Source organism: Pundamilia nyererei, unplaced genomic scaffold (genome assembly GCF_000239375.1).
Source record: "Pundamilia nyererei isolate P.nyererei 1_Seehausen unplaced genomic scaffold, PunNye1.0 scaffold00072, whole genome shotgun sequence".
Taxonomy (NCBI): domain Eukaryota; kingdom Metazoa; phylum Chordata; class Actinopteri; order Cichliformes; family Cichlidae; genus Pundamilia; species Pundamilia nyererei.
The window spans coordinates 2,187,874-2,210,854 of NW_005187473.1; the positions used below are offsets into that span (position 1 = coordinate 2,187,874).

A 22,981-nucleotide genomic window follows, 5' to 3' on the forward strand; every position below is an offset into this window, starting at 1 on the left:
GATTTTTTTTTCACAATCATTCTCTCACAGTTGAAGTGTACCTCTGGTGCAAATTACTGACCTCTGTCATCATTTTAAGTGGGGGAACTTGCACAGTCGGTGGCTGACTAAATACTTTTTTGCCCCACTGTATGTGAGTTAATGCAGATCTACAGATACGCTGACAGCCTAAAGATATGGCTTTATGCAGTCACAGACTGCAGCAGCCTGCTGATAAATGTTTTGCTGCACAGCTCCTTTGTCTTCTGCTATTTTCAGCATGTGAAAAGTGAGAACAACACATGCAATCCACTCTAATAAAAGGAAAAAAAAAGGGGGGGACAACAACATCTAACACTGCTTTGTTTTAGTCTCAAGCAACCAGTGCCTTCTGCAAGGCTAAACCAAAACATAACCCCCACCACTCACCATTGTCTTCTTAACATAGACTTCCTCACCACGGGACAGACCGAAATCTGCTATCTTAGCCACAAGATTGTCCCCAACAAGAACATTCCTCGCTGCCAAATCCCTGTGGATGAACTAGGACCAAGAGAGCAGAGGAGGGGAGGGAAGCGGTGTCATGACAAAGATACAGATACAACAATTTTAAGCAAAATTAAAAATGAACCTGTAAACAAATCTGAAAAAAAAAAAAATCTAGTTTTGGTCACAACTTCATGCAAAACTGAGACTATAATCAGATCTAAGATCATTTGTTCAGAAATAAAAAAGCACCATCACCAACAGGCACAAAACAGCAGCTAAGGTTGCTCATCCTTCCTCCTCCTACCTGTTTGTCACTGAGGTAATGCATCCCATTCGCAACATCCACAGCAAACTGCAGCAGCTGCTGGGAGGTGAGGGTGGAAGCAGTACCGTGCTCTTTGGCAAAGGCAGGGTCCGTCTCCAACACCCGACTCTTCCTCAGGAAGTCAAGGAGGTTACCATAGGGGGCATATTCTATGGCTATGTACAGATAACCTGGAGCAGATAGAGAGACAGATGGACTGATATCTCTGTCAATAAGAAAAGGCCATGCCACCTGCTAATAAACATATTACCTTCCATCTGTGCAAACTGCTATTGGCTCAGACAGACCATTTTAATGAAATTGTATTATTTTTACAACATACTATGACTTTGACCTTGGCTGACTCGCTTGGATTTGCCTGGAAAGAGACCCAGCTACAGCTTGTACTGCGCTTGACCTTCAACTCTTTGGTCTTTGACACAGCAGAGGTACACCAGACCTTTTGTAAAATCCTCACAGAACTCAACCAGATGGCTGAAGCTTTGTTAATAGATTACAGCTTCCAGCCAGAGCCAGAGTTCCTACAGGCATTTGTAGTTGTTGGAAGAGTTTCATGTTGATTTCACTAGGACCAGGGACAGTGCCAACACAATTACTAAGTACCATATGTGAAAGGAAAGAATAACGGGTTTATGGGCAGAGTGGTCAAAGAACTGGAACATAATACAATTATGTTACTTGTGAGTTACAAAAGCGTCTATTAATCAAGCACATGCCATGTTTCTTGCAAAAGAAGAGTTTCTCAATATGGAACGGTGACAGGTCATCTGCTCCAAAACCCCCATCACCTGAAGAATAACCAAGCTCAGTAAGAATGTGAGGTCATGTTAGTATTAGCACATAGCTAGAATAGAGAGAGAGAGACTGCTATGAAAGCTCTGTGGAGAGGCGTGACCTTTTCGTTCAATCGTTATCTTCTACTTTTAAGAGTATATCAAATATCATCTCAATTTATTCCCTCCTCTTGTGTTCAGTAGCTCAGCGGTGAATTCCTTCTGGACACACCTTGTTTTTCTAGTACAGGAGGAGAGCAAATTTGTTCCAGATCTCAGTAAGACGAGATAGGGTGAGAGCTGAAAACGACACCATAATCTCTCCCTTAAAGACATTAAATGCAAAACTGACAAAAAGTCAAGTTTGTGTTTCCTCTTCTAGCCAGCGACTTTTCTTTACAGCTTTCCTTTCAAAGGAAGTGCAGTTACACAGACAGTAGCAATACTTCCTGCCAATTAGCACTTTTTCTTGATGACCATTCGTCGAAATCTTCTTTGATGTTAAAATTTTTACTTGCTCGCCCTCCTCTCTCGCCACTTTCGAAACATTCCTCCCTCCTGACCTCTTTTCCCTTGTGCTCACCCCCCCCCCCCTTCCTCTGTTGCTCTTTCCATGAAATGAAATGAAGAAAACACTCGAGGTTTTCTTTAAATCTTTTCAAGTATGTGTGCTGCATCTGTGTGCACATGCATGTTCATGATTATTAATCAAGGGTGTAAACAAAGAAGAGATAAGGTCTGCAGAGCTAAGCGCTACTTCGAAGCGAGCGTTTATTTTTTCAAGGTCGACTTGTTTGTAACAAGAGGTGCACAGAGGTGCTTCTCATGTGCTTCCAGTCTTTGATCAAACAGAAGTAATTAAATGATTCAATTTAGAAGACACTGGCGTAAACTGATACTTCGAGGTAGGGATCATGAAGGAAACCTTATACAAATACATTAATGCATGCCACAGCTGTTTGGTTGTTAGGCGCGCGGACAAATCAAACACATGTGATAGCGCAAATGCTTCTGGCAGGCGAAGATTATTTCGTTTGGACACATTCTGGGGTTTTCCAGGTGCAGATGACAGAGAGTCAGATGGGACCGGCGTATCTGTTTGCATCTCAAGTAAGAAGAATTTAACCTGTTCAAGTACAGCGCTGCATATTAAGAAGGAATGAGCTGAATAAGGAATCTGCTGAGGGTACAGTTTGTTGAACACAGGCTTTTGCATAAGATTACATTTAAATCTTGATAAAGATATAAAGATGCTGTATATTAGCACCATATTGTTTACCTATTTCTCTAAAGAAAACCTTCTTTAGGCTATTTGAGTCTTTAGAGCGATTCTAGGTGTGTTTTCTGACACATACCAATGTATCTATCACGCAGTTTGGTATATATGCTACAGATGAAATCACACCAACAACCAAACTAGATGGTGTATCTGCTTCCACGAGAAGTGACCAAACACCATCTGCTGAGGAAAGTCATATTGTATGGTTGTTGGGTTTCAGCTGGATTTGTTTAGGGAAACATCAGATTGTTGATGTATAGATTTCTGTAGTATACAGTTTATACAACCTGGTCACTAAACTGTAAGGCAGTCGTATACTTGTGACACTGAAACAGCAGTTTGTTTCACCTGTGAATTACTGTTCCCGAATAGCCAATGGTGTGTCAATGCTCATTACGGCCACTAGATGTTGCTCACTCACCTCTATTTTCACAGGCTCCTATTAAGTTGATGATATTGGGATGCTGGCCTAGTTTACACAGGACCTCCAGCTCTCCTGCAAAGTCTCTGTGGTCATTTTCTGAGGCAAACTCTGCAGGAAGAACAACATGATGGGCATTGTTAAGCAAAGTGCAAGCAAAGCAGTATTTGAAATGAAAATTACACATCAGAATGCCGTACGGTGTCTTAATGTTATGTCTAACGACTATATCTGTATCAGTTTAATGATAAATGTGTGGCTCAGATACCTTTCAGCATCTTGATGGCTGCGCTCATTTTGTTGCCGTCCTTCTTGATCATGGCTTTGATAACCTGTTATTGAAACCACAGTTAGCTCAAGTGTTGCGAAGAGAATGGCAACCACAGGGAACACTGAAACGTTCAGAAAGTCTAAACACCTGGCCAAAGTTTCCCTCTCCAATGACATCTTCAAACTTTATGTTCTCCCACTCAAGGATTGGATAGGTGAGGGGCTCTGGCGTGGGCTTTGGCCTTCGTGTCAGGGTCAGAGTTCCTGAGTTAAACTGCAGAATAGTTTCCTCCCCCTGGAGATATAAACAGTGTATAGTCAGCAAAATAATTTCTCTCAGTGGCTGCAAAGTCAACCGGAATAGAATGAATGCTCACCGATCCAGATTGGTAGGTAAACGTGCGGCGACGGTTCAGCAGCGTCTTCCTGATGAAGAAAAGAGCCAACAGTGCCAACAGTATAGTCACACAGGTGACAGTCACTGAACCCACCACCGCAATTAACAGCTGATAACTGTCAGTGGGCTGGCCAATCACATCCAGGGTGGTAGGGGTAAAGGTTGGAGAAGCTTTTTCTAGCATTGGGAAAAAGACAGAGTGAAAAAAAAGAAGAGGAGAGAAAGAAGATTTAAATACGGGGGAGATAAATATGGAATTTTGGAAACATGGAATCCATGTGTGGGTGGTCTGGTCAACTGGAGGAGCCAACCAAATACAGTAGTGAAGAGGTTGGACATAAGATTATGAGGTCCCATATTTGAGACTTAAAATTTATCAAAAATATCAAACTTAAGAATATAACACAGTCTCATTTGGAACCTTTTGCATGTTGCCGTCTATATTTTACCTCCTATGTGACTTGATCATTATGAGGAGCTTCCTGCTTACCATCCCCCTGTGTCTTTGCCTGAACATAGTTGCTCCACTCTCCTGGCACTTTAGAGAAAGCCCTCACTCTGAACTGGTAGATTGTGCTGCCATTGAGTGCCGTCACATCTTTGGTGGTCTTGTTCCCATCGTCTGTGTCCACCCAAGGGTGGGGGCTCACCTGGCCGACTGGCTGGTACTCGATGATATATTTAATGATACCTCCATTTGGGTCGTCAGGGGGCTGCCACTTCACCTGAATGGCTGACATGGACAGAGGCACGGCCTTGACGTTGAGTGGGGATGATGGACCTTAGATACAGAAACATTAGAGCTGTTACAATCAATCAAAAATAATCTTTCTTACCACACATTCTGAAATCAAGCAGGTAATCTAATCCAGACACTTCAAGACTGGTTACTTGAGGAACGTTTGACTATTAAGGATTTAAAAGAATCATATGCATAGATTATGGCTTTACATCTATCAGCTGCTATTTTCCCCCTTCAATTTACACACAACTTCTGGGCAGAGAGAGAGTTGCTAAGTAAAAGGCGAGCTCCAAATACAGCCGAGTGTTTAAACCAAGGCTAAAACCTATAGGGCGCAATATATTGCAATACACTTAATGTTGTGCCACAAGCTGCGAGAAGTGAATTATGAACTGCTTTACATTTTAAAACTTCTTTGCAGCTTTTTTTTCTCTAACCAGCAGGTTTTAGTTACCCTGGCTGTTGATGTGGAAATGGTAGCGTTTGGAGGGCGGGCCCTGGCTGCCACAGTTGATGAGGCGCACCACCACAGTGTAGTCTTGTTGATACTCCAGGTTGTGGAACTTGGTGGAGAGCACATTGAGCAGGGTGTCAACCTCCTGAAGTTTCTCACTGTAGCGTGGCGGCCCGAAGAGCTGCACTAAAAAGCCAGTGGCTCTGCCAGCATTAATGGCTTTGCTGCCGGGTAATCGCCAGCGTACAGTAACATTGCGGCCTTCCACCGAGCTGCTGTCAATCTCAGGTTGAATTGTGGGCTCTGCAGCAACAGAGAACACAAGATGAGCTGTGGGGACTACGATCTATTGATACACTTTTTGGTAACACTTTATAATATGAAACATTTCACTGTAATTAAATGGACTTCAAATGTATTGTGTTTGAAATTAAATTGTGATTATATTATATTTACCAACAAATACTTAGAGTGAGGTGCACAAGAATAAGGAGGTAATAAGTTGGGATGGATGTTCTATTGTTCAATTTATAAATATATTATATACACACTACTGGTTTAGGAGCACCCCAATTTTTCCACTTATTTATTGCAATTCAAGTCATTCAAGTCCAATGAATATGCCAGAGGTTTGTTTTTTTTTAAAAAGGTAGGGCTACTCAAAACTGAAAAATAATGTACATTTCAGAATTATACTGTAAGGCCTTTTTCAGGGAGCACAAAATGGGCTACCAATTTAAAACTGTTCTACAGCAATGATGGTGGATTAAGCACTGAAAGCTGGTGCTACTAATTCCACAGAAACTCTGACAGGAAGAGGTGTGGCAGACCCAAAGCCACAACTGAATCAGAGGACAAGTTTCTGAGAGTTAAAAGTTTGTGTGATAGACAGCTCACAGGACAACAGCTTCAAACACAGCTTCATATTGGTCGTAGTAAGCAAGTCTCAGTTTCACTGTGAAGAGAAGACTTCAGGCTGCAGGTTTGACAGGACGAGGAGCAAACCATTGCTAAGACGTGAGAATAAGACAAAGAGGCTTGTCTGGGCCATGAAGCACCGCCATTGGACTATTGAAGACTGGAAGAAGGTATTATGGACCAATGAATCAAAATTTGGGCAGCATGGTGGCTAGCACTGTTGCCTCACAGCAGAGAGTTTGCATGTTCTCCCCATGTATGCGTGGGTTCTCTCCGGGTACTCCAGCTTCCTCCCACAGTCCAAAGACATGCAGTTAGTGGGGTTAGGTTAATTAGAAACACTAAATTGCCCATAGGTGTGAATGTGGGAGTGAATGTGAGTGCAATTGGTTGTCTCTGTCTATGTGTTAGCCCTGCGACAGATTGGCAACCTGTTCAGGGTGTACCCTGCCCTTCACCCTAAGACAGCTGGGATAGGGTCCAGGCCCCCCGTAACCCTGAAAAGGATATGCGGAAGCAAATAGATAGATGGAAGGATGAAATTTAAAATTTTCGGTTCATCACGCAGGATCTTGGTGTGCCATCAAGTAGGCAAAAGGAGGGTTCCACAGTGCGTGGCATCAACTGTCAAACTTAGAGGAGGAAGTGTGATGGTCCAGGGTCGGTGAGTTGTACAGAGTGAGAGGCACCCTGAACCAAAACGGCTACCTACCCGAGTGGTAGGCCATGCAGAATCTATCTGTGCCATGCAGAACAAAGCTGTGTGTGTGTGTGTGTGTGTGTGTGTGTGTGTGTGTGTGTGTGTGTGTGTGTGTGTGTGTGTGTGTGTGTGTTTCAACAGTGAAAAGTTAAAAAAGAAGAACAGTTTATGCACAATCATATTTGTAAAGTCAAAGGGAATATTGAATAATAAAACATCTATCATGCAACCAATATAATGAATATTAAATAAAGATGTAAAAAGGCAAGATTAACCCCCTCCATAATATGGCCCGTGCCCTTTACCTCCATACTTACAGTAAATTAGACGGGGATATATTGTTTTGTGTTGGATTTTTTCACTACAAATGAATTTGAACCCCCTAATTCTAGTGCACCTGCTTTGTAAGTAACATAATTACATTATAATTTCAAATAAAATAATTTAAATTCCATTCAATCACAAGGGAATTAAGCTGAATTAAGTTGCAGATCATATTTTAGTGTTACCCATGTATCCTAACTGATGGATGCTAGGTGATTTTGTTGATGTTAATTTGAGTTTTCACAGAAATGGGGTGAGCAGCAGTTAGTTTACAACAGCGCTAGCTTTAAATAGCGCTGTGTTTGTCTGCTTTCCGCCCCTCAGTTATATGGACCTCGTTACTCTGTCCTTTTGTCTGTGATTAACCAGCTCAGAATGCGATATTTTCCCCAAAGGTAGACTTCAAGTCCCTTTATGGCAGTACATTTCAAAATAAAATGGACAAATGGCTAAGATAAATCCAGTATTTGTTGATGCACAGTTTTATTTATTTCATTTTCCATTCCAGTTTTTGACTTAAACATTAATGGAACGTCCTCAGTCCAGCCAGGAGAATCTATTTAGTGTTGCTTTTCCAAAATTTACACTAATGTCAATAGTTTATGTTTGTGCAAGAGACAGGCATAAACTATCATCAACAGATTATTTTAGATCCATTTCACACGCGGACCTCAGACATTGTAAGAGACTCAAGCTTAGTAGAACTACGATTAACTGCACTTCAAAACACTTTTTCATGTTCTTTTTTCTGCACTTGCTTTTTCTAATATGCTCTCTCCCTCTGCCCAACCTTCACTTAGGAATAAACCTGCTATTGCTTCTTGAATACAGGTTGTTACTGCTTTAAACGGGGTCATGACTTCTAATAGGCCGATAAAAAAATTACACTTTTTAATACCTTCTATGGTATTCCGTTTTTTGTTGTTGTTGTTGTTTTTAAAAGAAACACCCATAAATCATTCCACTTGCATTTTTCTATATTTGCTCTAAACTTGAGTCAGGCATGGGAAAAACACTTCACTATTACACTAACCAGACTTAAAATAATTGAGCTCGCTTAAGTTCTGTGGTCAGGAAAATTGATATTTTTTCCCAGATAAATATACACATGTCCAAAGTTTGTGTGGTCTGTAAAATTTATCTGCAGGTCTCACCAGGACAGTCGGTCTCCATTATGGCTTGCGGCCCCGGGTCCCCCTCTCCTCCTTCCCCAGGACGACTCAGCTGGACACGGACGTAGTAGCGTGTTGAGGGCTCCAGGTTCATAAGCGTGATAGGCTCTTTGTCACTATAAACTGAAAGGAAAATTGACTTAGGATAGGCTGGTGAGCCAAAGTTTTCATTCATTTTTAGAGTAGGATTATTAAGCAGAAACACAGAGTGTCTGAAGTGTTTTAAATAACATTACACACATACACTTCAACACATATGTTTAACATTTGTTGTCTTTAGATGGGGGAAAAACAGATGTGAACTCAAACTTAACGGAACACGATGTCCTTTGAGAAGATCTCTTTTGTTTATAGACCCGATTGGGGTGTTTTTTTTAACAAATACAATTTGTTATTTTTTTAACTTTTTTAGATTTTCCATTGAGAACAGTTTTTATTTTAAATTTGTGCAATCTGTTGTCCTAATCATGCTTCTTGCTTTAGCTAATACATTATATCTTTGGCTGAACTGAGAGTGTGTTGAAATAACGGAGATTTACGCAATCTTTGTTTTTGTTGCTGCAATGCAATAAAAGAAAAAGTAAAAAAATAATTATCTGTGATTGCTCTTCTTTCTGATAAAGACTGACTGCATGACTACATGAATATGTTTTTCCCGTATACCTATGATGGAGGACCACAAGTCTTCATTTTTATTCTCCACAGGCTTATAGAGGACTCTGATTGAGATGATGGGGCCATCTCCCACAGAGGTGTACACTGGCATCACCAGCAGCTGCTTGCTTCTCTTTTCCAGCAATTTGGGAGCAGTAATGGGCATCGGGGGCACTGAAAAGAAGCAGGATCTTTTTTTATTATTTTGAAATTCACAAGTCTGTACAGAACTTTAAAATGTCATAAATCACACACCTTTAACAGTGAGGGTGAATTGACGCGAGTCCTGGCCTCCATCGGTGGACACCCTGCACTCCCACAAGCCTTCTTGTTCAGCGCTCAGGTTAGGGATATCAAATTCAGCAGTGCTCCTGTTTGAGTCCATGACAGTACGAGAGGCCTGCAAATAAATGCGTAACACAGGGAGGCAATGAAATATGCTGCAATTTATATTTTTTTTAGATCCATCTGCTGGGATCATTTTGACTTTTTCCAACACTTTGAGAAAATTCTGGTGGTCAAATTTTCCTTTTCTTTTTTTTTAAACAGTGTGTGTCTATTATCAAGGAAACAGCGGAGAAACAATAACACAGAAACTGAACATATCACTTAAAGGCAAAACATGGTGACTGCTGCACTGTGGAGTGATACAGCCTTATCTGGTTGGGCCATTGTGCTGCTGACTTCCTCAGAACATGACTCGAGCTTGCATTCATCGGGCTTGACATAAAAACAAAGTTTAAACCCCAAATAAAAGTTGTTTCATTCGTTCTATTTTACACTTTCTTTACTTTTTAGAGAGACAGCCGGCTGTGTGCATACAGCAACCGTGTGTGAAAAGTGGTCAATAAAGAGATGCTGAAAAGCGTGTTCATGGAAACATCGTCGGGTCTGCCGTGGTATGTTTACAATGGGACTTCTGCTCCTGAACCTCTGCGCACAGCGTCTGGAAATCGACTGTACGAAGTCACTTTCATCTTTACGCAGGACTGTAAGCTGTCATCTGTGAGGCGTGAGCGGTGTTTGTTTTTAACATAATTCACGGTTGAGAATAGCTGCTGACATAAGGTGGATCCGAAGATCCATAATTGGCCTATCTGGGGTTGAAAGTCTCTATAAATGCACGGCGTTTGGGCGAGCATACCGGCTTCCGCAAGTGCGACGCTTATTTTGAGCGATGAAAAAAATAATATAATTATATTTTTATATTTCAATATCACAATAATCTTCCAATTTAGAACTACAAGTTAAAAAAGAAACTAATACAATTAATATATAGCTGGCCAGCTATGTCACTTTCTATCACTGAAGCTATCCGGCCCCTAATTAATCTTAGCCTGGCTAACCAGGCCTACATTTTTAGTTAATTTTGGTCCTAAATGAATAAATCTTTCCTTATTCAGTATAATCAGAACTGATTATTTCCACTTGCACAGTCCATATTTGGGAGAATGGCACTTTTTGAGGGACTTCAATGCCTTTTTCCAGAATAGAGCAGGCATTAGTAACATCAGATGGCGATGCCTAGGTTGCGGTGGGCTACAAAGCAGCTTGCAGATGTGCAAAAAATGTGGGAAAGCTAATGCTACAGTCACACTACAGGAAAGTTGTTAACCACAACACAAGCCTTGCATCGAGGTCTGTGACCACCCGCAGTCAGTTGCTATCTTCAAAGTGGATTTGGGGTGATAAAATGACACGATAAGACAGAGTCGGTCTGCAGTCAGTCTTTGGGACTAAATGGGTTTGGGTTGCTCTTTATACAGTAAATAACTGACAAATTAGCAAAAAAAAAAAAACCCCAAATACGTTACCATCTATTGCAAATCTGCTGCCATCCACTTATGAAGAAATTAATATTAAACAGAAATTCTCATTAACTGCTTACATTTCGTCCAATCAGAATCCATGTAGTTGCTGTAGTGATTTAACTGCGAACAGTTTATTTAGGAATATAGCCACAATATAACCATTTAGCAACTAGTTGAGCTGAGTCTCCTATTGCAGGCAAAAAAAATGGTTTGCAAAGTCTTGGCATGCAGTCTGTGTTTACTAATTAGGCAGCAGTTATTTGCAAATGTTCAACAGTCTGTCCAACAGTGATTGCAGTCACTCTGATTCAAACCATGATAGTTTGGAGGCATGGTTCCTCCAACTGGATGACTATTTAGTTGCTGCAACTACTTGTAATCAGCTGCTGAATGGAAAAAAAAATCACTGTAATCACCAAGCAAACACATCATTTTCCTGGTCAACAGAGGTTGCTGTACTGCTTTTACCCTAATGTGACTGAGCCATTAAGCAGCTCAAGCAAGAACTTGGCAAATATCATATAGTAACTTAGATGAATGTGTAGAAGGATATCAGGTGAACCATTAGCTGATATGGGCCGACACGGAGGTCTGCCAAGATATTCAGCCTGAACTAACACTCTTGTATTCAGGCTTACTGTGAGGTTTCCTTGCCGGAGTGCTGCTGGCAACTGCTGGTCTTCCTACCTTAAGTACTGTGCTGTCCAACTTTCGCAACTCAATGCTGTTGTGACTGGGCAGGGGGTTCCCTGTGGCTGAGCAAAGGATCATGGCTTTGGAGTTGAGATTCAACTCCAAATGCCTATCCAAGTCCAAAATCTGAGGAGCCCAGTCTAAAGATGTAGAGAGAGAGACGGGACAGGAAACGAAAAGAAAGGAACAGCAAAAAAAGACAAAAAATTATGCTTCACTAATGAGCACGGTAAAGAAAGAGATCATAACAGCAGCAACTCTGCTTGTAAAAACATTTATATAAGTACACCCGTTGGTCAAATTTTGAAATCACATCCCCTAGTGGTTGTACTTTTTGTGTCTGATGAAATAGGAAAAATACACTTTTGACAAATTCAGGTGCCAATACAAAGGCTGTGTGACCCTTGGCATTAAAAAAGGTTGCACATTCAAGAGTAACTTGTTCAGTTAGATCATTCATTATGGTTTGTGTGTGGTGTGTGCAACAGTTTTATTAAGTTGCATAGCTGGTCTATATACAATATTTCAAGAAGAATGCAAATAATATTGAAATAGTGAGAAAAAAAAACGTGCATATCACTGTAGCTGTTAAGATACCTACCAGACCTATCACAGTGCTGTCCTCTCCACCCTCTGGGACACTGGCATCCACTGAAACGGCTGCAGACGCCTCCGTTCTGGCATTTGCAGCTAAACTTGCAGTCTGGCCCATACATGCCATTATGGCAGGCTGACAACAGAATAGAAGAAAACAAAACTTCATAGTGTGAGACTCGATAAGGTCATTATTGAAACTCCATTAAAAGAAAATGTCATAAAAAAAAAAGAAAACACATGATCTTATTTAAATTATGTATCATACCTTTCTCACAGTGGCTCCCAAACCAGCCACTGGCGCAGGAACAACCATAGGGGTCTGGTAGGCAGAATCGAAGCCCCTTGCAGTTCAACTTGGAACCACATGTCTCCTGGCAGTTTTGACCAAACATTCCTGCTCTGCAGGCTGCAAGTCATCAGAGAAAGAAAAAAATTACAAATCTGTTTGTTTAAATTCCTCATGTTTTGCGGTATCTGAAACTCTTTTTTTCTTGGTTTCACAGTTGCATTAAATGTTTTTACTGTACTGCCAAGAACTTCAGAATTTGTAGAATATGCTGTCTTCAGGTATCTCTAGTGACAGATTTAAATTCAGTGTACCTCATGTGTAGTTTTCTATCTATAACTATAACGGAGCTCAACAAACAAGACAATGCTGGGTGAACTTCACCAAATAGAAATAAAAAATGATCATGAACAAGTTAAGAAATTTATGTTTGTTCAATTATGTTGAAAAGCCTGTTCATTTGACCTTAAATGGAGCCACGTTTATGAGGAAATGCATTTATGAGTTGAGCAGCAGAGTTGAGTATGTGAGCTGCTCCCCTGTAAAAACTCCTCTCTGCCAATGCCAGAGAAGACCATCCCATCTTGAAGGACAGACCAAACTCTGTCCTTCAAGATGACAGCGCTCACCCGTTCAGAGTGGGCTTTATAAGAGACTCTAGAACTTGTGAGTTGAGAGGATGGAGCTACCCGCCTGCACTCCTGACCTCAATTGAACAGCTGAGAGATCAGCTTGGGTGTGCTGTTAGTGCCAGAGTGACGAGCAGAGCCACACCGGGACTTGGAGATAATGGTTGAAGAATGGGATGACATCCCACAGCATGAGGAAGAGGATTTTTCATGGACGCAACTCACGTACTCAACCCTTCTGCTCAACCTTTTCCTTCCAAATGTAAAAAAAAAGATTTATATATGTTTATATTTTGATGATCTACTAGTTTTCTACCAGTGGTTAATGAGTGAACTCATTTTAGTGCGTGTTTACAATATAACATTTAGTGAGTTCTTTTTTTCTGATTGGTTGATGTATGAAATCAGATGCTTAGTTAAAAGCTAATCTATTTCATTCATGCATAAAAATTCTTTAAAAAAACAAACCCTAGTATATTGAGAAAAAAATACTTGTTCATATAGAGACAAGTAAGTAGTATGAACTAATGCTACATAGTTTCAGCAAACTGATGTGCCTCTTGCTAGATGTGCTTTTAAATATAATAACCCTAACAATAAAGTGCATACAGAAAAACATGTAGCACAAAATAGCTACCGCATACAGATAATGACAGTAATGGAGTCTATGGCTATTTGTGCATTTGAGAGTACGTGACCCAAGGTGCTTTCCAGAATACACAATCTTTTGTTAACCAGTGTCATTTGCACAGAGGCTGATTAGTGATACAAACACCATTAAAACATCCATCACTCTAATGGCTGCTTAACTTTCAACTCAGGTAATAAATCTAAGACTGCGTACAAGAAATTTCGACTCAAAAGCTTGCATCTTTTCTCTAAGAAGTCAAAGTAACATTGCTTTGATCCTACAAGGAATAATTTACTCAGAACAACAGTGTTTCTGCGCAAGGCTATATTACTGCTTTAGACGGAGCACGTTCCTCGGCCTCACTCGATCAGCCTAACGCGGTTGCCAGTGTTTTTGCTGATTCATTTTTCAACCTTAGGCTCCACAGTCTGTCTGTCTCTTTTTGGTAGTGTTTATGTTAAGGAGTCAGACTGCGAGGCTTTGACTCTGATTGTGCATATTTATACCAAATGTGTAAGTGAGTCAACATAATTCATGTGACTTATTAACACTGCTTTTTCACCTTGCACACCCTTTTTGTATTATCCTCCTCTATCTCCCTTTTTATTGATCTCATTCACAAACAGAAAGTTCTCCTATACAATACTGCAGATGCAGATGTTTGCCTGAGTAGAGTACAAACCTGTCTCACAGTGTGTTCCCATAAATCCTGGAGGGCAGATACAATCTCCGTTCACTTCATGACACACGCCACCATTAAGACACTCTTGACAATCTCTGATACAGTTAGGACCCCACTTCTGACTGGGGCACCCTGCAAAGAAACACAGATTCTTTACTTAGAACAGCACAGAGACTTCAAACAGCTTCGATAGCATTTATATGTATTTTGCCTTTTGTGTGTTTTTTAAGCACATGTGACCTATTTAAATGAAAAAAAAAAAGGATACATAGTACAGAATGCATGCTAAATGACAGTAAAATGTGCATCTGGTGGAGACAAAAAAGAAAAAGCTGGCTGCAGGTGGAGGGTGGGGATAGTGTTAATGCTGTAATTTTTCTTTGGGGTACTGAGATAAAGGAAATGACACAAACATATGTGCTGCACATGCCTTGCCAAATAAGATGTGCAAATGTAGCCTATAGTGAATTCACAGTTTAGGGTAGGCTAGTATTTAACAGTAACTTTCCACAAGCTTCCATATAAATAGAAAGATTTTGAGCTGGGGAATCTTGTGCATCTCAATCAGTCAAGCAGAACGTGCACTGAGTCAACCTTAGCATGTCTTGTGTAATTCTTTGTGAGTTCAGCTGCACATCTGAGCCAAAACATGCTACAAAACCCTTGATTTAATCTGACACCGATTGATTGTGTGTGTTTGTGTGTGTGAGACCCAACAAACCTCTGACAATGAGCCTCATCCAGGCACCGTTGAGAGGGGTGTCTCCAACGTAGCTGGCACTGTAGATACCTTGATTGTCAAGCTTTACATTCTCCACCGTTAGCTCAACAGTTTCATTGAACATGTCAATCCAGTGTGTCATATAATAGTAGTTTCCTGCAAGAAACAAGCGACAACATTAATGTCATTGTTTGAGCCTGCGTTTGCACAAAAATGTCCTTCCTCTGTACCGAGTTGCATACGTTGACTCACCGTTGTACTTCCAGGTCACATCTCTCCTTTGGGGGTTGAGCAAGTGCATAGTGAGGTGAACTGTCTCACCTACATTAGCAAGTAGTGTGAGGGAATTTGGAACGAAATCTGTTGTAAGGAACAAAGAATCTGTTATTGTTTGTTTTGTTTTTTTAATGGCACACCCTTGAAAGTAGTTGCATTTAAACATGTATTTCATGCATAATGGATTTAAGCAATAAAATAAATCTCTCTGAAGAAAGTCTTGTTTTTTGAAGTGCAAACACACCGTTGTCAAGGTTGTTAATCATTGTGATCTTTTCAACTGGGGGAAAGTCCTGAGAAGATTCACAGTAGAAGATGCCAATGTTTTCTAGGCGACTAAAGTCTCTGGCCACAACCATTTTATTTCCGGACTTGTGCATTTTATATTGTGGGACACTGGAGAACATGAGGATTTTGTTGTCCTTCTTAATGTCCAACTTAGCCTGGGCAGAGTTGCGCTCTCCATTGATACAAGAGATGGAGAAGTTCTCGGGTGTTCTGATCATGGCTGCAGAGAACATGGTCAGGTCGATCACAGCATCTGTAAAACAGAGCATTAGTCATTCTCTGATGTAAGGCAGCAGTGTGAGTTTTTTTTAATCATGTGTAACAAACCTTATTTAATTATTCAGAGAGATGGAGAGTTGTCTTTTCAGGGGGGAGACCCATAATTTTTAATCAGCTGTTAAGTGATTCACACAGTGACAGAAAATACATACACTACATCTTTACATATTTTTTTCAATTTGTATTACTTTTCCCTAGAAATGTACACATTACTAAATTACTCCATTGTCATCTTGGAGCTGTTAAAGTGCTCAGTCGTTAGCAGTGTGGAACTACTGTTTCATTCCAGTTTTGATCAAGTGTCAGATTTGAAGTTCTGCATTAAATTAAAGATGATTGTGTCAAGTTAGTTTCATAAATTTCATAAAACTCGTCTATCAGACACATGGAATAAATATTGAATCTAAGGGAAAAATTGTAACTCTTTTTTTCTGTTAATAACGCCTTGTTTTATTGCGTTAAAATGGGGAAGATCAACGAAGATTAACGAAAATACCGATTGGGGTTTGGGTTCAAACATAAACGCCTCTTGAAGTGATTCATTAACAAAAGTGCCAAATCCAATAACATGAGTTTGCCCAGCATTCCTTCTCCCTGGTATGTGAGCCCCAAATCCACAGAACAATGGAAGGAAACATGGATGAGCTCCTTATTCCCTGAGGGTACATAGATCTACGCGCTGTGCTGACAATCGCTCTCAGGCAATCGGAAAAAAAAAAGCTTAAAAACTATAAGTGGATGAAGGTTGCGTTATCTCTGTACAACTTGGACGTTAGTTCTTTCATCCCCCCCCCCCCCCCCCCCCCACACACACACACACCGTTAATATAAGAATTCTCGAAAATGTTGCTGCATCTGTAAGCTACTCGCTACTCAGACAGGTTTTGAAATAGTTTCACTCTTACCTGATAAAGTAAAGAAGCACAACGCAAACACCCACAGAATCATCTTGGTATTTGTAATCCTCATTGGGGAAAGCTGGAAATCAACTGCCGGCGTGTGATTCTTTTCAGGGTGAGCTCTGCATCCAAAACGGTGACGCTGCGTCACGACGGTGCGCTTTTTTACGCATAACTCGTCGAAGCCTCCAATTCTCCCGTTCAGTTTGTAAAATCTCGTCGGTAACCAGCTGGTTTTAGGAGTTCACTCTACTGTCACTCTAAGCAGAGAGTGTAACTTTTGGTGAAGCTCAGCTTTCTCTGGGTGGGAAAGGAAGGAAGAGCGTCACCAGACAGCGGAGGACTGCTGGCGCTCCAGAACTCCCCGATCCACGATTAGTGTATATATGACTTCAAACTTTGTCACTTTTTGTTCCAATACAATGCTGAACGTTAAGCACTCGTCTAATTGCTTTTGCATACACTGAACATCATGTTTTAGAAGTAGAACAGCTGTTCTGTGCACGATGGATTTAGGATGAAACTTTTTTAGGTTTCATCAACAACAACAAAAACATGAAATATCAGCTATTTAGCATTTTAAAATATACACTGTTTGAGGAGTTATGATTGGATTTTATTAAAATATATTGACTTCTATACCCTGCACTTCCCAAACATCTTCCAATGCAGACATTGTACCTAATTGCTGCCCTTGCGCAGATACCAAATACTTCGGCAGCCAAAATCACGTTTTGCCAAATGCAGCAGCTTTGTTCTTTCACTTCAATGAGTAGCGCACAATCCCTGCAGCTTTTATGGCCAGTCAGTCTCTTTCCTTCACAATCATTCAGCCTCAGGAAATGATGAACAATATGCTTGTTGTGTCTATTCAGATCCCAACTTTTTAAAAGTGCTCTCACTTTGCTATGTCCATTTGGAAAAAAACTGAACACGCCTTTTCTAATTCTCTCCACAAAAACTGTCGGACAAAAACGGGGGTTTTTTTCCCTTGCAACTTCAGACAACCTGACACAACTTCTTATTGTTTGAGATTTCCTGTTTTCAATTTCGGGAGCACACACAGGCTGTTTTAGACTGCAAGGAACATTCTATTGTATTACCCAAAAAAACAAAACAAAGGCTGCAATTTTATAAGCTTTGTAAAGTGTTGATACTTAATGGATAAATAAAACGATATCCAATGGTCAAAATACTATCCAGAATAAAGAGATGTGGTGTTGATTCAAGTTGGGGGGAATCAAAAGTTGAAATGGTTACACACAGGTTCAAACTATTTTGGCTACACATTACAGTGACTCCATTTGGGCCTTGTGGCAAACAAAAGGCCGTGAAGTTCACACTTGGCTGTGGGAGGCATGGTCCTGTTTTGCACAGAAATCAGAACTTCTTATTTCCTCTTATTTCCCCTGCATGTGCTTCAGAATAAGGAAGAGCAGTGATAGTGAAATGTCACGTGAACAGGCTCTTACTGCTGTGGAAGACAAACAGTAAAGTTTACAGTAGAGCAATGTGCGACAAAGTGTACCCTTAAACTAGTTGTGCACACCCTTGTGAGCCTTTTTTCATTCGTTTACTCTTCACATATTTATTTTGCAGAGTCTTGCAAACTATGTCACTGCAGTTGAGAGAAACAACTGAGGAAGGCGTGCAGAAAGGAAGACGTTCAAGGACATAAAAAAGTTCCGTATTGCAGACACAGCTTGGTGGAGCCACTATAGGAAGCCAGAAGGGAAAAGACCAAAGGCTAGGTCAACACAGATGCCTCAGTGTGCAGTGTGTGTGTTTTGATATCTGTGCACAGATATGCTTTATATATCCATTTATGGTGGAACACTGGAGTGAATCAACCCTCTATTGAATGCATATGCAGTGCAACTGCATGTGTGAACAGAATACTGTTTGTTTGTATATAAAAATGAAGGAAATACAGTATGGTAAGCATGCAGTACTGGAGCCATTCATCTTTGCTCACCCAACACAAGCCATTGTATCCTCTAGTTTTTGTTGTTCCACAGTAATTATGAACTGTGGAACAACAAAGCCACTCGCTTAATGACACTACCAGACAAAGACACGGCTCAGTGGGTCTTCTGTCCAGGTTCAAAATAACAATATTACCAACAGCGCGACAAACAATAGCATGTCTTTGTGCACTGTTGTGTGCAGCAAGTAACAGAGAATGTGATGTTTCTTAACCATATATACTGTGCCGACTTGTAATTGTGTGTGAATCACTTAAAAAAATTAAAGAAAAGTGTGCAATGTTTGAACTGCTGTATCTAAAACTCATGTTATCGTGAGCTTTAATATTTACGTTATTTATTGTAGTTGGAGGGAAAATGGCGTCAAGTGGCAGCGCGCTACTCGACATCTCTTAGAGGTTTCTGACATCTTGTTGTGGTTGAGGTGGAGGAGGTGGTGATTGCGAGGCTGGGGGTGTCTGGAAGTGAAACCGGCAACAGAGGCGGGAGGTCTGAGAGACTTTGTGAGAAAGTTTGTATTAAATTCCCATTTCCCCTCATTGTGTGGCGAGCTGGCTTGGCTCCACACGCACTGATCCTACTGGGCCCTGGGAGCCTAAGCAAGAGTGTCACTCACACCTCTCAGGCCCCCTAAAACAACCCCCTTGATTCCTCCCCAACTGCAGTTACAAACCCCCCTGACCTTCATCTTACCATAAGCTGTGCTCTCTGATAAACATTCCTTAAGATCGTGGATGTTTAGAGTAATGTAAATCATGCATGATTAGGGTGTTTGTGTATATGTTGTCAGCAACAGGGTGATTCTGGGATTTGTGTGAAAATGATTGGTAGAATCTAAATACCTCCACTGAATCAAGTCGAATTTCCCCAAAGATAATGAGCTCCACGGGGCTGATAACTCTACGGCACTACTTCAGCGTAGGCTTTAGATGTGTTTACGCTCTCGTACAGATCATCTCTCAACAGTTTTTTCTTAAAAGCAGGATTTCCAACACTTTGTGCTGACAACCTGAAAGGTTTACAAACTATTATCCCAGCTATATTTCACACTCACTTTAGAGAAAATGGGCAGCAAGCCAATCATGTTCCAGTGGAACTGAGAGGTGTTCAGCTTTCAACTTTAAAAAATAAATAAATACAGCCTTCACTTCACAGATCAGAGAATGCATAAAGAGTATTTATCATAAAGGTGACTGGAGCTAAATACAATTCCAATACTTCCTGCCGAAGCTGTCCACTCATATATGACAGCACACTCACAACAGGGAGAAGACAAATGCATACACATGCAGCGTGGACACACCGTAGACACTGTGGTACAGTGTCTCATGGATATTTGATTTGTCACCCGCCTTTTGTTTTTGCATTTATTCGTTAGTTATTATTAATCCCTGGTTTTTTTCCACAGTGTGTCTTTTGTCCCATCTCGCTCATTGTCCCCTACTAGATGCCGAAGATGGCCGCCTCTCCCTGAGCCTGCTTCTGCCGGAGGTTTCTTGCTGTTAAAAGAGAGTTTTTTTCTTTCCCACTGTCACCAATTGCTTGCCCTTGATGAGATTTGCCAACAAATTAATGAAACTGAATTGATAATTAAATTGAATTTAATATGAATATGAATATGAATTTAATACAGAGTGTCACAGTTAGTTTTTGACTTTTTATTAACTCAGATTGAAGCAAACTCACTGATAACTCTGTTATCTTCAAAAAACACTTTGAGCTTTGTGACATGGTGTGTTATTCTCCTGGAAGCAGGCATCCAAAGGTGGGTGCTCTGTGCTCATGAAGGAATGGACACAATCAAACACAGTATTCAGGCAGACTGCAGCATTTACACAGAGCTCAGTTGGTACCATGCGGCCTTAAATGTGTCACTAAAATATCCTCCACCACCAGCAGCAGCCTAAAGCACTGATCCAAGGCAGGACGGAGCCATGCTTTCATGTTCTTCATGCCAAATTCTGACACTTGCATCCAAATATGGCAACATAAATTGAGACTCTTCAAACCAGGCAACATTTTTCAAATTGTTCTCTTTTTGTGAGCTCATACAATCTGTAGTCTCAGTTTCCTGTTTTTAGTTGAGGGGAGCGGCAACCAGTGCGCTCTTCTGCTGCTGCTGCACATTTGCTTTGAGGTTTAGTATGTTATGTATTCAGAGACGCTCTTCTGAATATTCTGATTTTATGTGTTTAAATGAGTCATTGTAGCCTTTCTAGACTTCTGGCATCCACAGACCATTTTAGCACAGAAAACTGCTGCTCACTGAATATTTTCTCTTTCTTGGACCATCTGTAACTGTGTTTGAATTTGCAGTAGATCATCAGTTTCTGAAATCCTCAGACCCATACCCATCTAACACCACCAACCCTGTGGCAACCCTGCCACACTAAGTCATTAACTGACCTTTCTTCCCCATTCTGATGTTCAGTTTGAACCTCAGCAGGTTATCTGGGCCATTTCTACATGCCAAAGTTGCTACTGTGAGATTGGCTGATTGCTGTAAGGAGCAGTTGAACAGGTGTACCAAACAAAGCAGCCAGGGAGTGCAATCTGGTAGTAGTGAAGCATGTGCCACAAAGCTGGAAAATAAATAAACATTCTTCCAATTTTCCCATGAACGTCTGCTTGTGAGGAAAAATAGCTTGTGTGTGCAGAGTATGCTTTTTGCCACCCATGCCCATCATACCATTAACCTTGGTCAACTGTGGTTCGCATGAAGCTGTGACTCAGACCCTGGATCATTCCTGTTGTAAGTGACGATTTATTATTATTGACATAAATTCATGCTTTCAAAAGATCAGATTTTTAGTTTAAATCTGTTGTACGAGTCAGTAAAAAAGAAGCTATATCCAAAAATACCACAGATTAACTATTACATTTGTAATTCTTTAATATGTGAAGAAATGAAGAACTAAAGTATTTTTTTGTTTAGTTTTTTGGCACAGACTTTAACTCAGCAGGGGTCAGAAAGTTGCTGCAACTGCTCAGCCACAAATTGACATACATTTTTCAGATATGTGTCTTTGTTTATTTCTCCAACACTTGCATCAAGGAGCAATCATGAATCCAAAAATGGTATCTGAACCGAAGATCTGATGTACAGTCAAAACATGCTGCAAATTGGTACCATTTGTGACTTTAGCGAAACACATGTGGTGCAAACACTTGAAGCACGGAAACTCAAATCTGTTATTGCGTTCACAGGAACACATCTGAAAGGTGCAGCTGTTAAATCTGGTTGTTAAAAAAAAGCGACTGGAGAGATTTGTTCACCTCCTTGGAGCAAAGATGTGAAGACAGAAGTTCAGATCACAGCACATGAGATCTCGACTTTTGTCGCATGTCGTTTCCCTTTCCCTCCCATCTTTCCTGTCACTTTCCACTGTATACTTTCACACAAAGAAAAGCTGCCACTTAAGTAACCTTAAGGGGTAAATACTGCCAACAGATGGCTCAAGACATGGAATGATGGGAAATGACATGACAGGGTACAAAAATATACAACGTCAGTGTGGATGGGGTGAGCATGGGATGGGAAAAGTTGCTAAGATGCAGTAGTGGGCTACATTTGATCTAAACGTACACTTGCAGCCACGTATAGACACTCACCCCTGTTTTACCACACATGCACACAAAAACTACCTTCTCCTTTGGGAGGAAGATACAAAGTGAGTTACTGGCAGGTTTTAGGGCCTCGTGATTCAGGTTTCAAGTTGCCCATGACAGGAACACTTCCTTTCTATGCCTCCCATTTCCTCAGGCTCCACCAGCAATCTTATTATCATTGTAATAGAGTTATACAGACATTAACTTGATGGTTTAATTCAAGCCATAACATAGACTAACTTTTAGATAGCAGGGATGGTGTTACCATCCAGATATTCCTGTGTGATTGTGGACCATGTGACCAGAATGCTATTACCCCAATTTGTAAGTGTCTCGAGCTTCAAAGAAAGAAAATGTAAACTGACAGCTGGCAGATTGTTTCTCACTATCTGAGAAATGTTCACCTCTTAATGCTTTTGACACAAGTGGGTATGACTGTGAGCATCATTGTGTTTTCTAATCAGGTGGCAGATAAAAGATCACTGTATCACTGGTAATGCACCAGCCATGATTATCTTATTTCTAAAAAGCTATCACAAGTCCCTGCTTCTCCTTTTTTTCTTTCAAATAGATGTCCTCAAGAGTCTGTAATATCAATTAATGTGAGGGCAATAGTAGCATGTCATTAGGCCCAATATTAGACAACATTAAAAGCTTATTCTATCAGATCACTGTGTGTATAAATGTGTATTTTTGTC

At 40.7% G+C, this 22,981-nt stretch overlaps 1 protein-coding gene across 2 annotated transcripts in view; it reads right to left on the reverse strand.

The window, feature by feature from the left end:
* tie1 (tyrosine kinase with immunoglobulin-like and EGF-like domains 1) overlaps nucleotides 1–17,029 on the reverse strand; it is a 23,975-nt gene extending 6,946 nt beyond the window's left edge. Inside the window, exons 1-19 of one of the 2 annotated variants that reach the window (XM_005736972.1) lie at nucleotides 16,696–17,029; nucleotides 15,468–15,764; nucleotides 15,200–15,307; nucleotides 14,948–15,103; nucleotides 14,227–14,358; nucleotides 12,264–12,404; nucleotides 12,003–12,131; nucleotides 11,396–11,541; nucleotides 9,153–9,297; nucleotides 8,907–9,071; nucleotides 8,226–8,366; nucleotides 5,130–5,432; nucleotides 4,424–4,714; nucleotides 3,914–4,110; nucleotides 3,685–3,831; nucleotides 3,535–3,598; nucleotides 3,267–3,377; nucleotides 773–963; nucleotides 409–522 (exon numbers count right to left, since the gene is read on the reverse strand). In XM_005736972.1, the coding sequence (XP_005737029.1) occupies nucleotides 409–522; nucleotides 773–963; nucleotides 3,267–3,377; nucleotides 3,535–3,598; nucleotides 3,685–3,831; nucleotides 3,914–4,110; nucleotides 4,424–4,714; nucleotides 5,130–5,432; nucleotides 8,226–8,366; nucleotides 8,907–9,071; nucleotides 9,153–9,297; nucleotides 11,396–11,541; nucleotides 12,003–12,131; nucleotides 12,264–12,404; nucleotides 14,227–14,358; nucleotides 14,948–15,103; nucleotides 15,200–15,307; nucleotides 15,468–15,764; nucleotides 16,696–16,759 (3,042 nt within the window). In that variant the 5' untranslated portion in view covers nucleotides 16,760–17,029. The remainder of the gene's footprint in view (nucleotides 1–408; nucleotides 523–772; nucleotides 964–3,266; nucleotides 3,378–3,534; nucleotides 3,599–3,684; nucleotides 3,832–3,913; nucleotides 4,111–4,423; nucleotides 4,715–5,129; nucleotides 5,433–8,225; nucleotides 8,367–8,906; nucleotides 9,072–9,152; nucleotides 9,298–11,395; nucleotides 11,542–12,002; nucleotides 12,132–12,263; nucleotides 12,405–14,226; nucleotides 14,359–14,947; nucleotides 15,104–15,199; nucleotides 15,308–15,467; nucleotides 15,765–16,695) is intronic. The other variant, XM_005736973.2, reaches the window with a different exon arrangement.
* Between the last annotated feature and the right edge of the window lie 5,952 nt (nucleotides 17,030–22,981).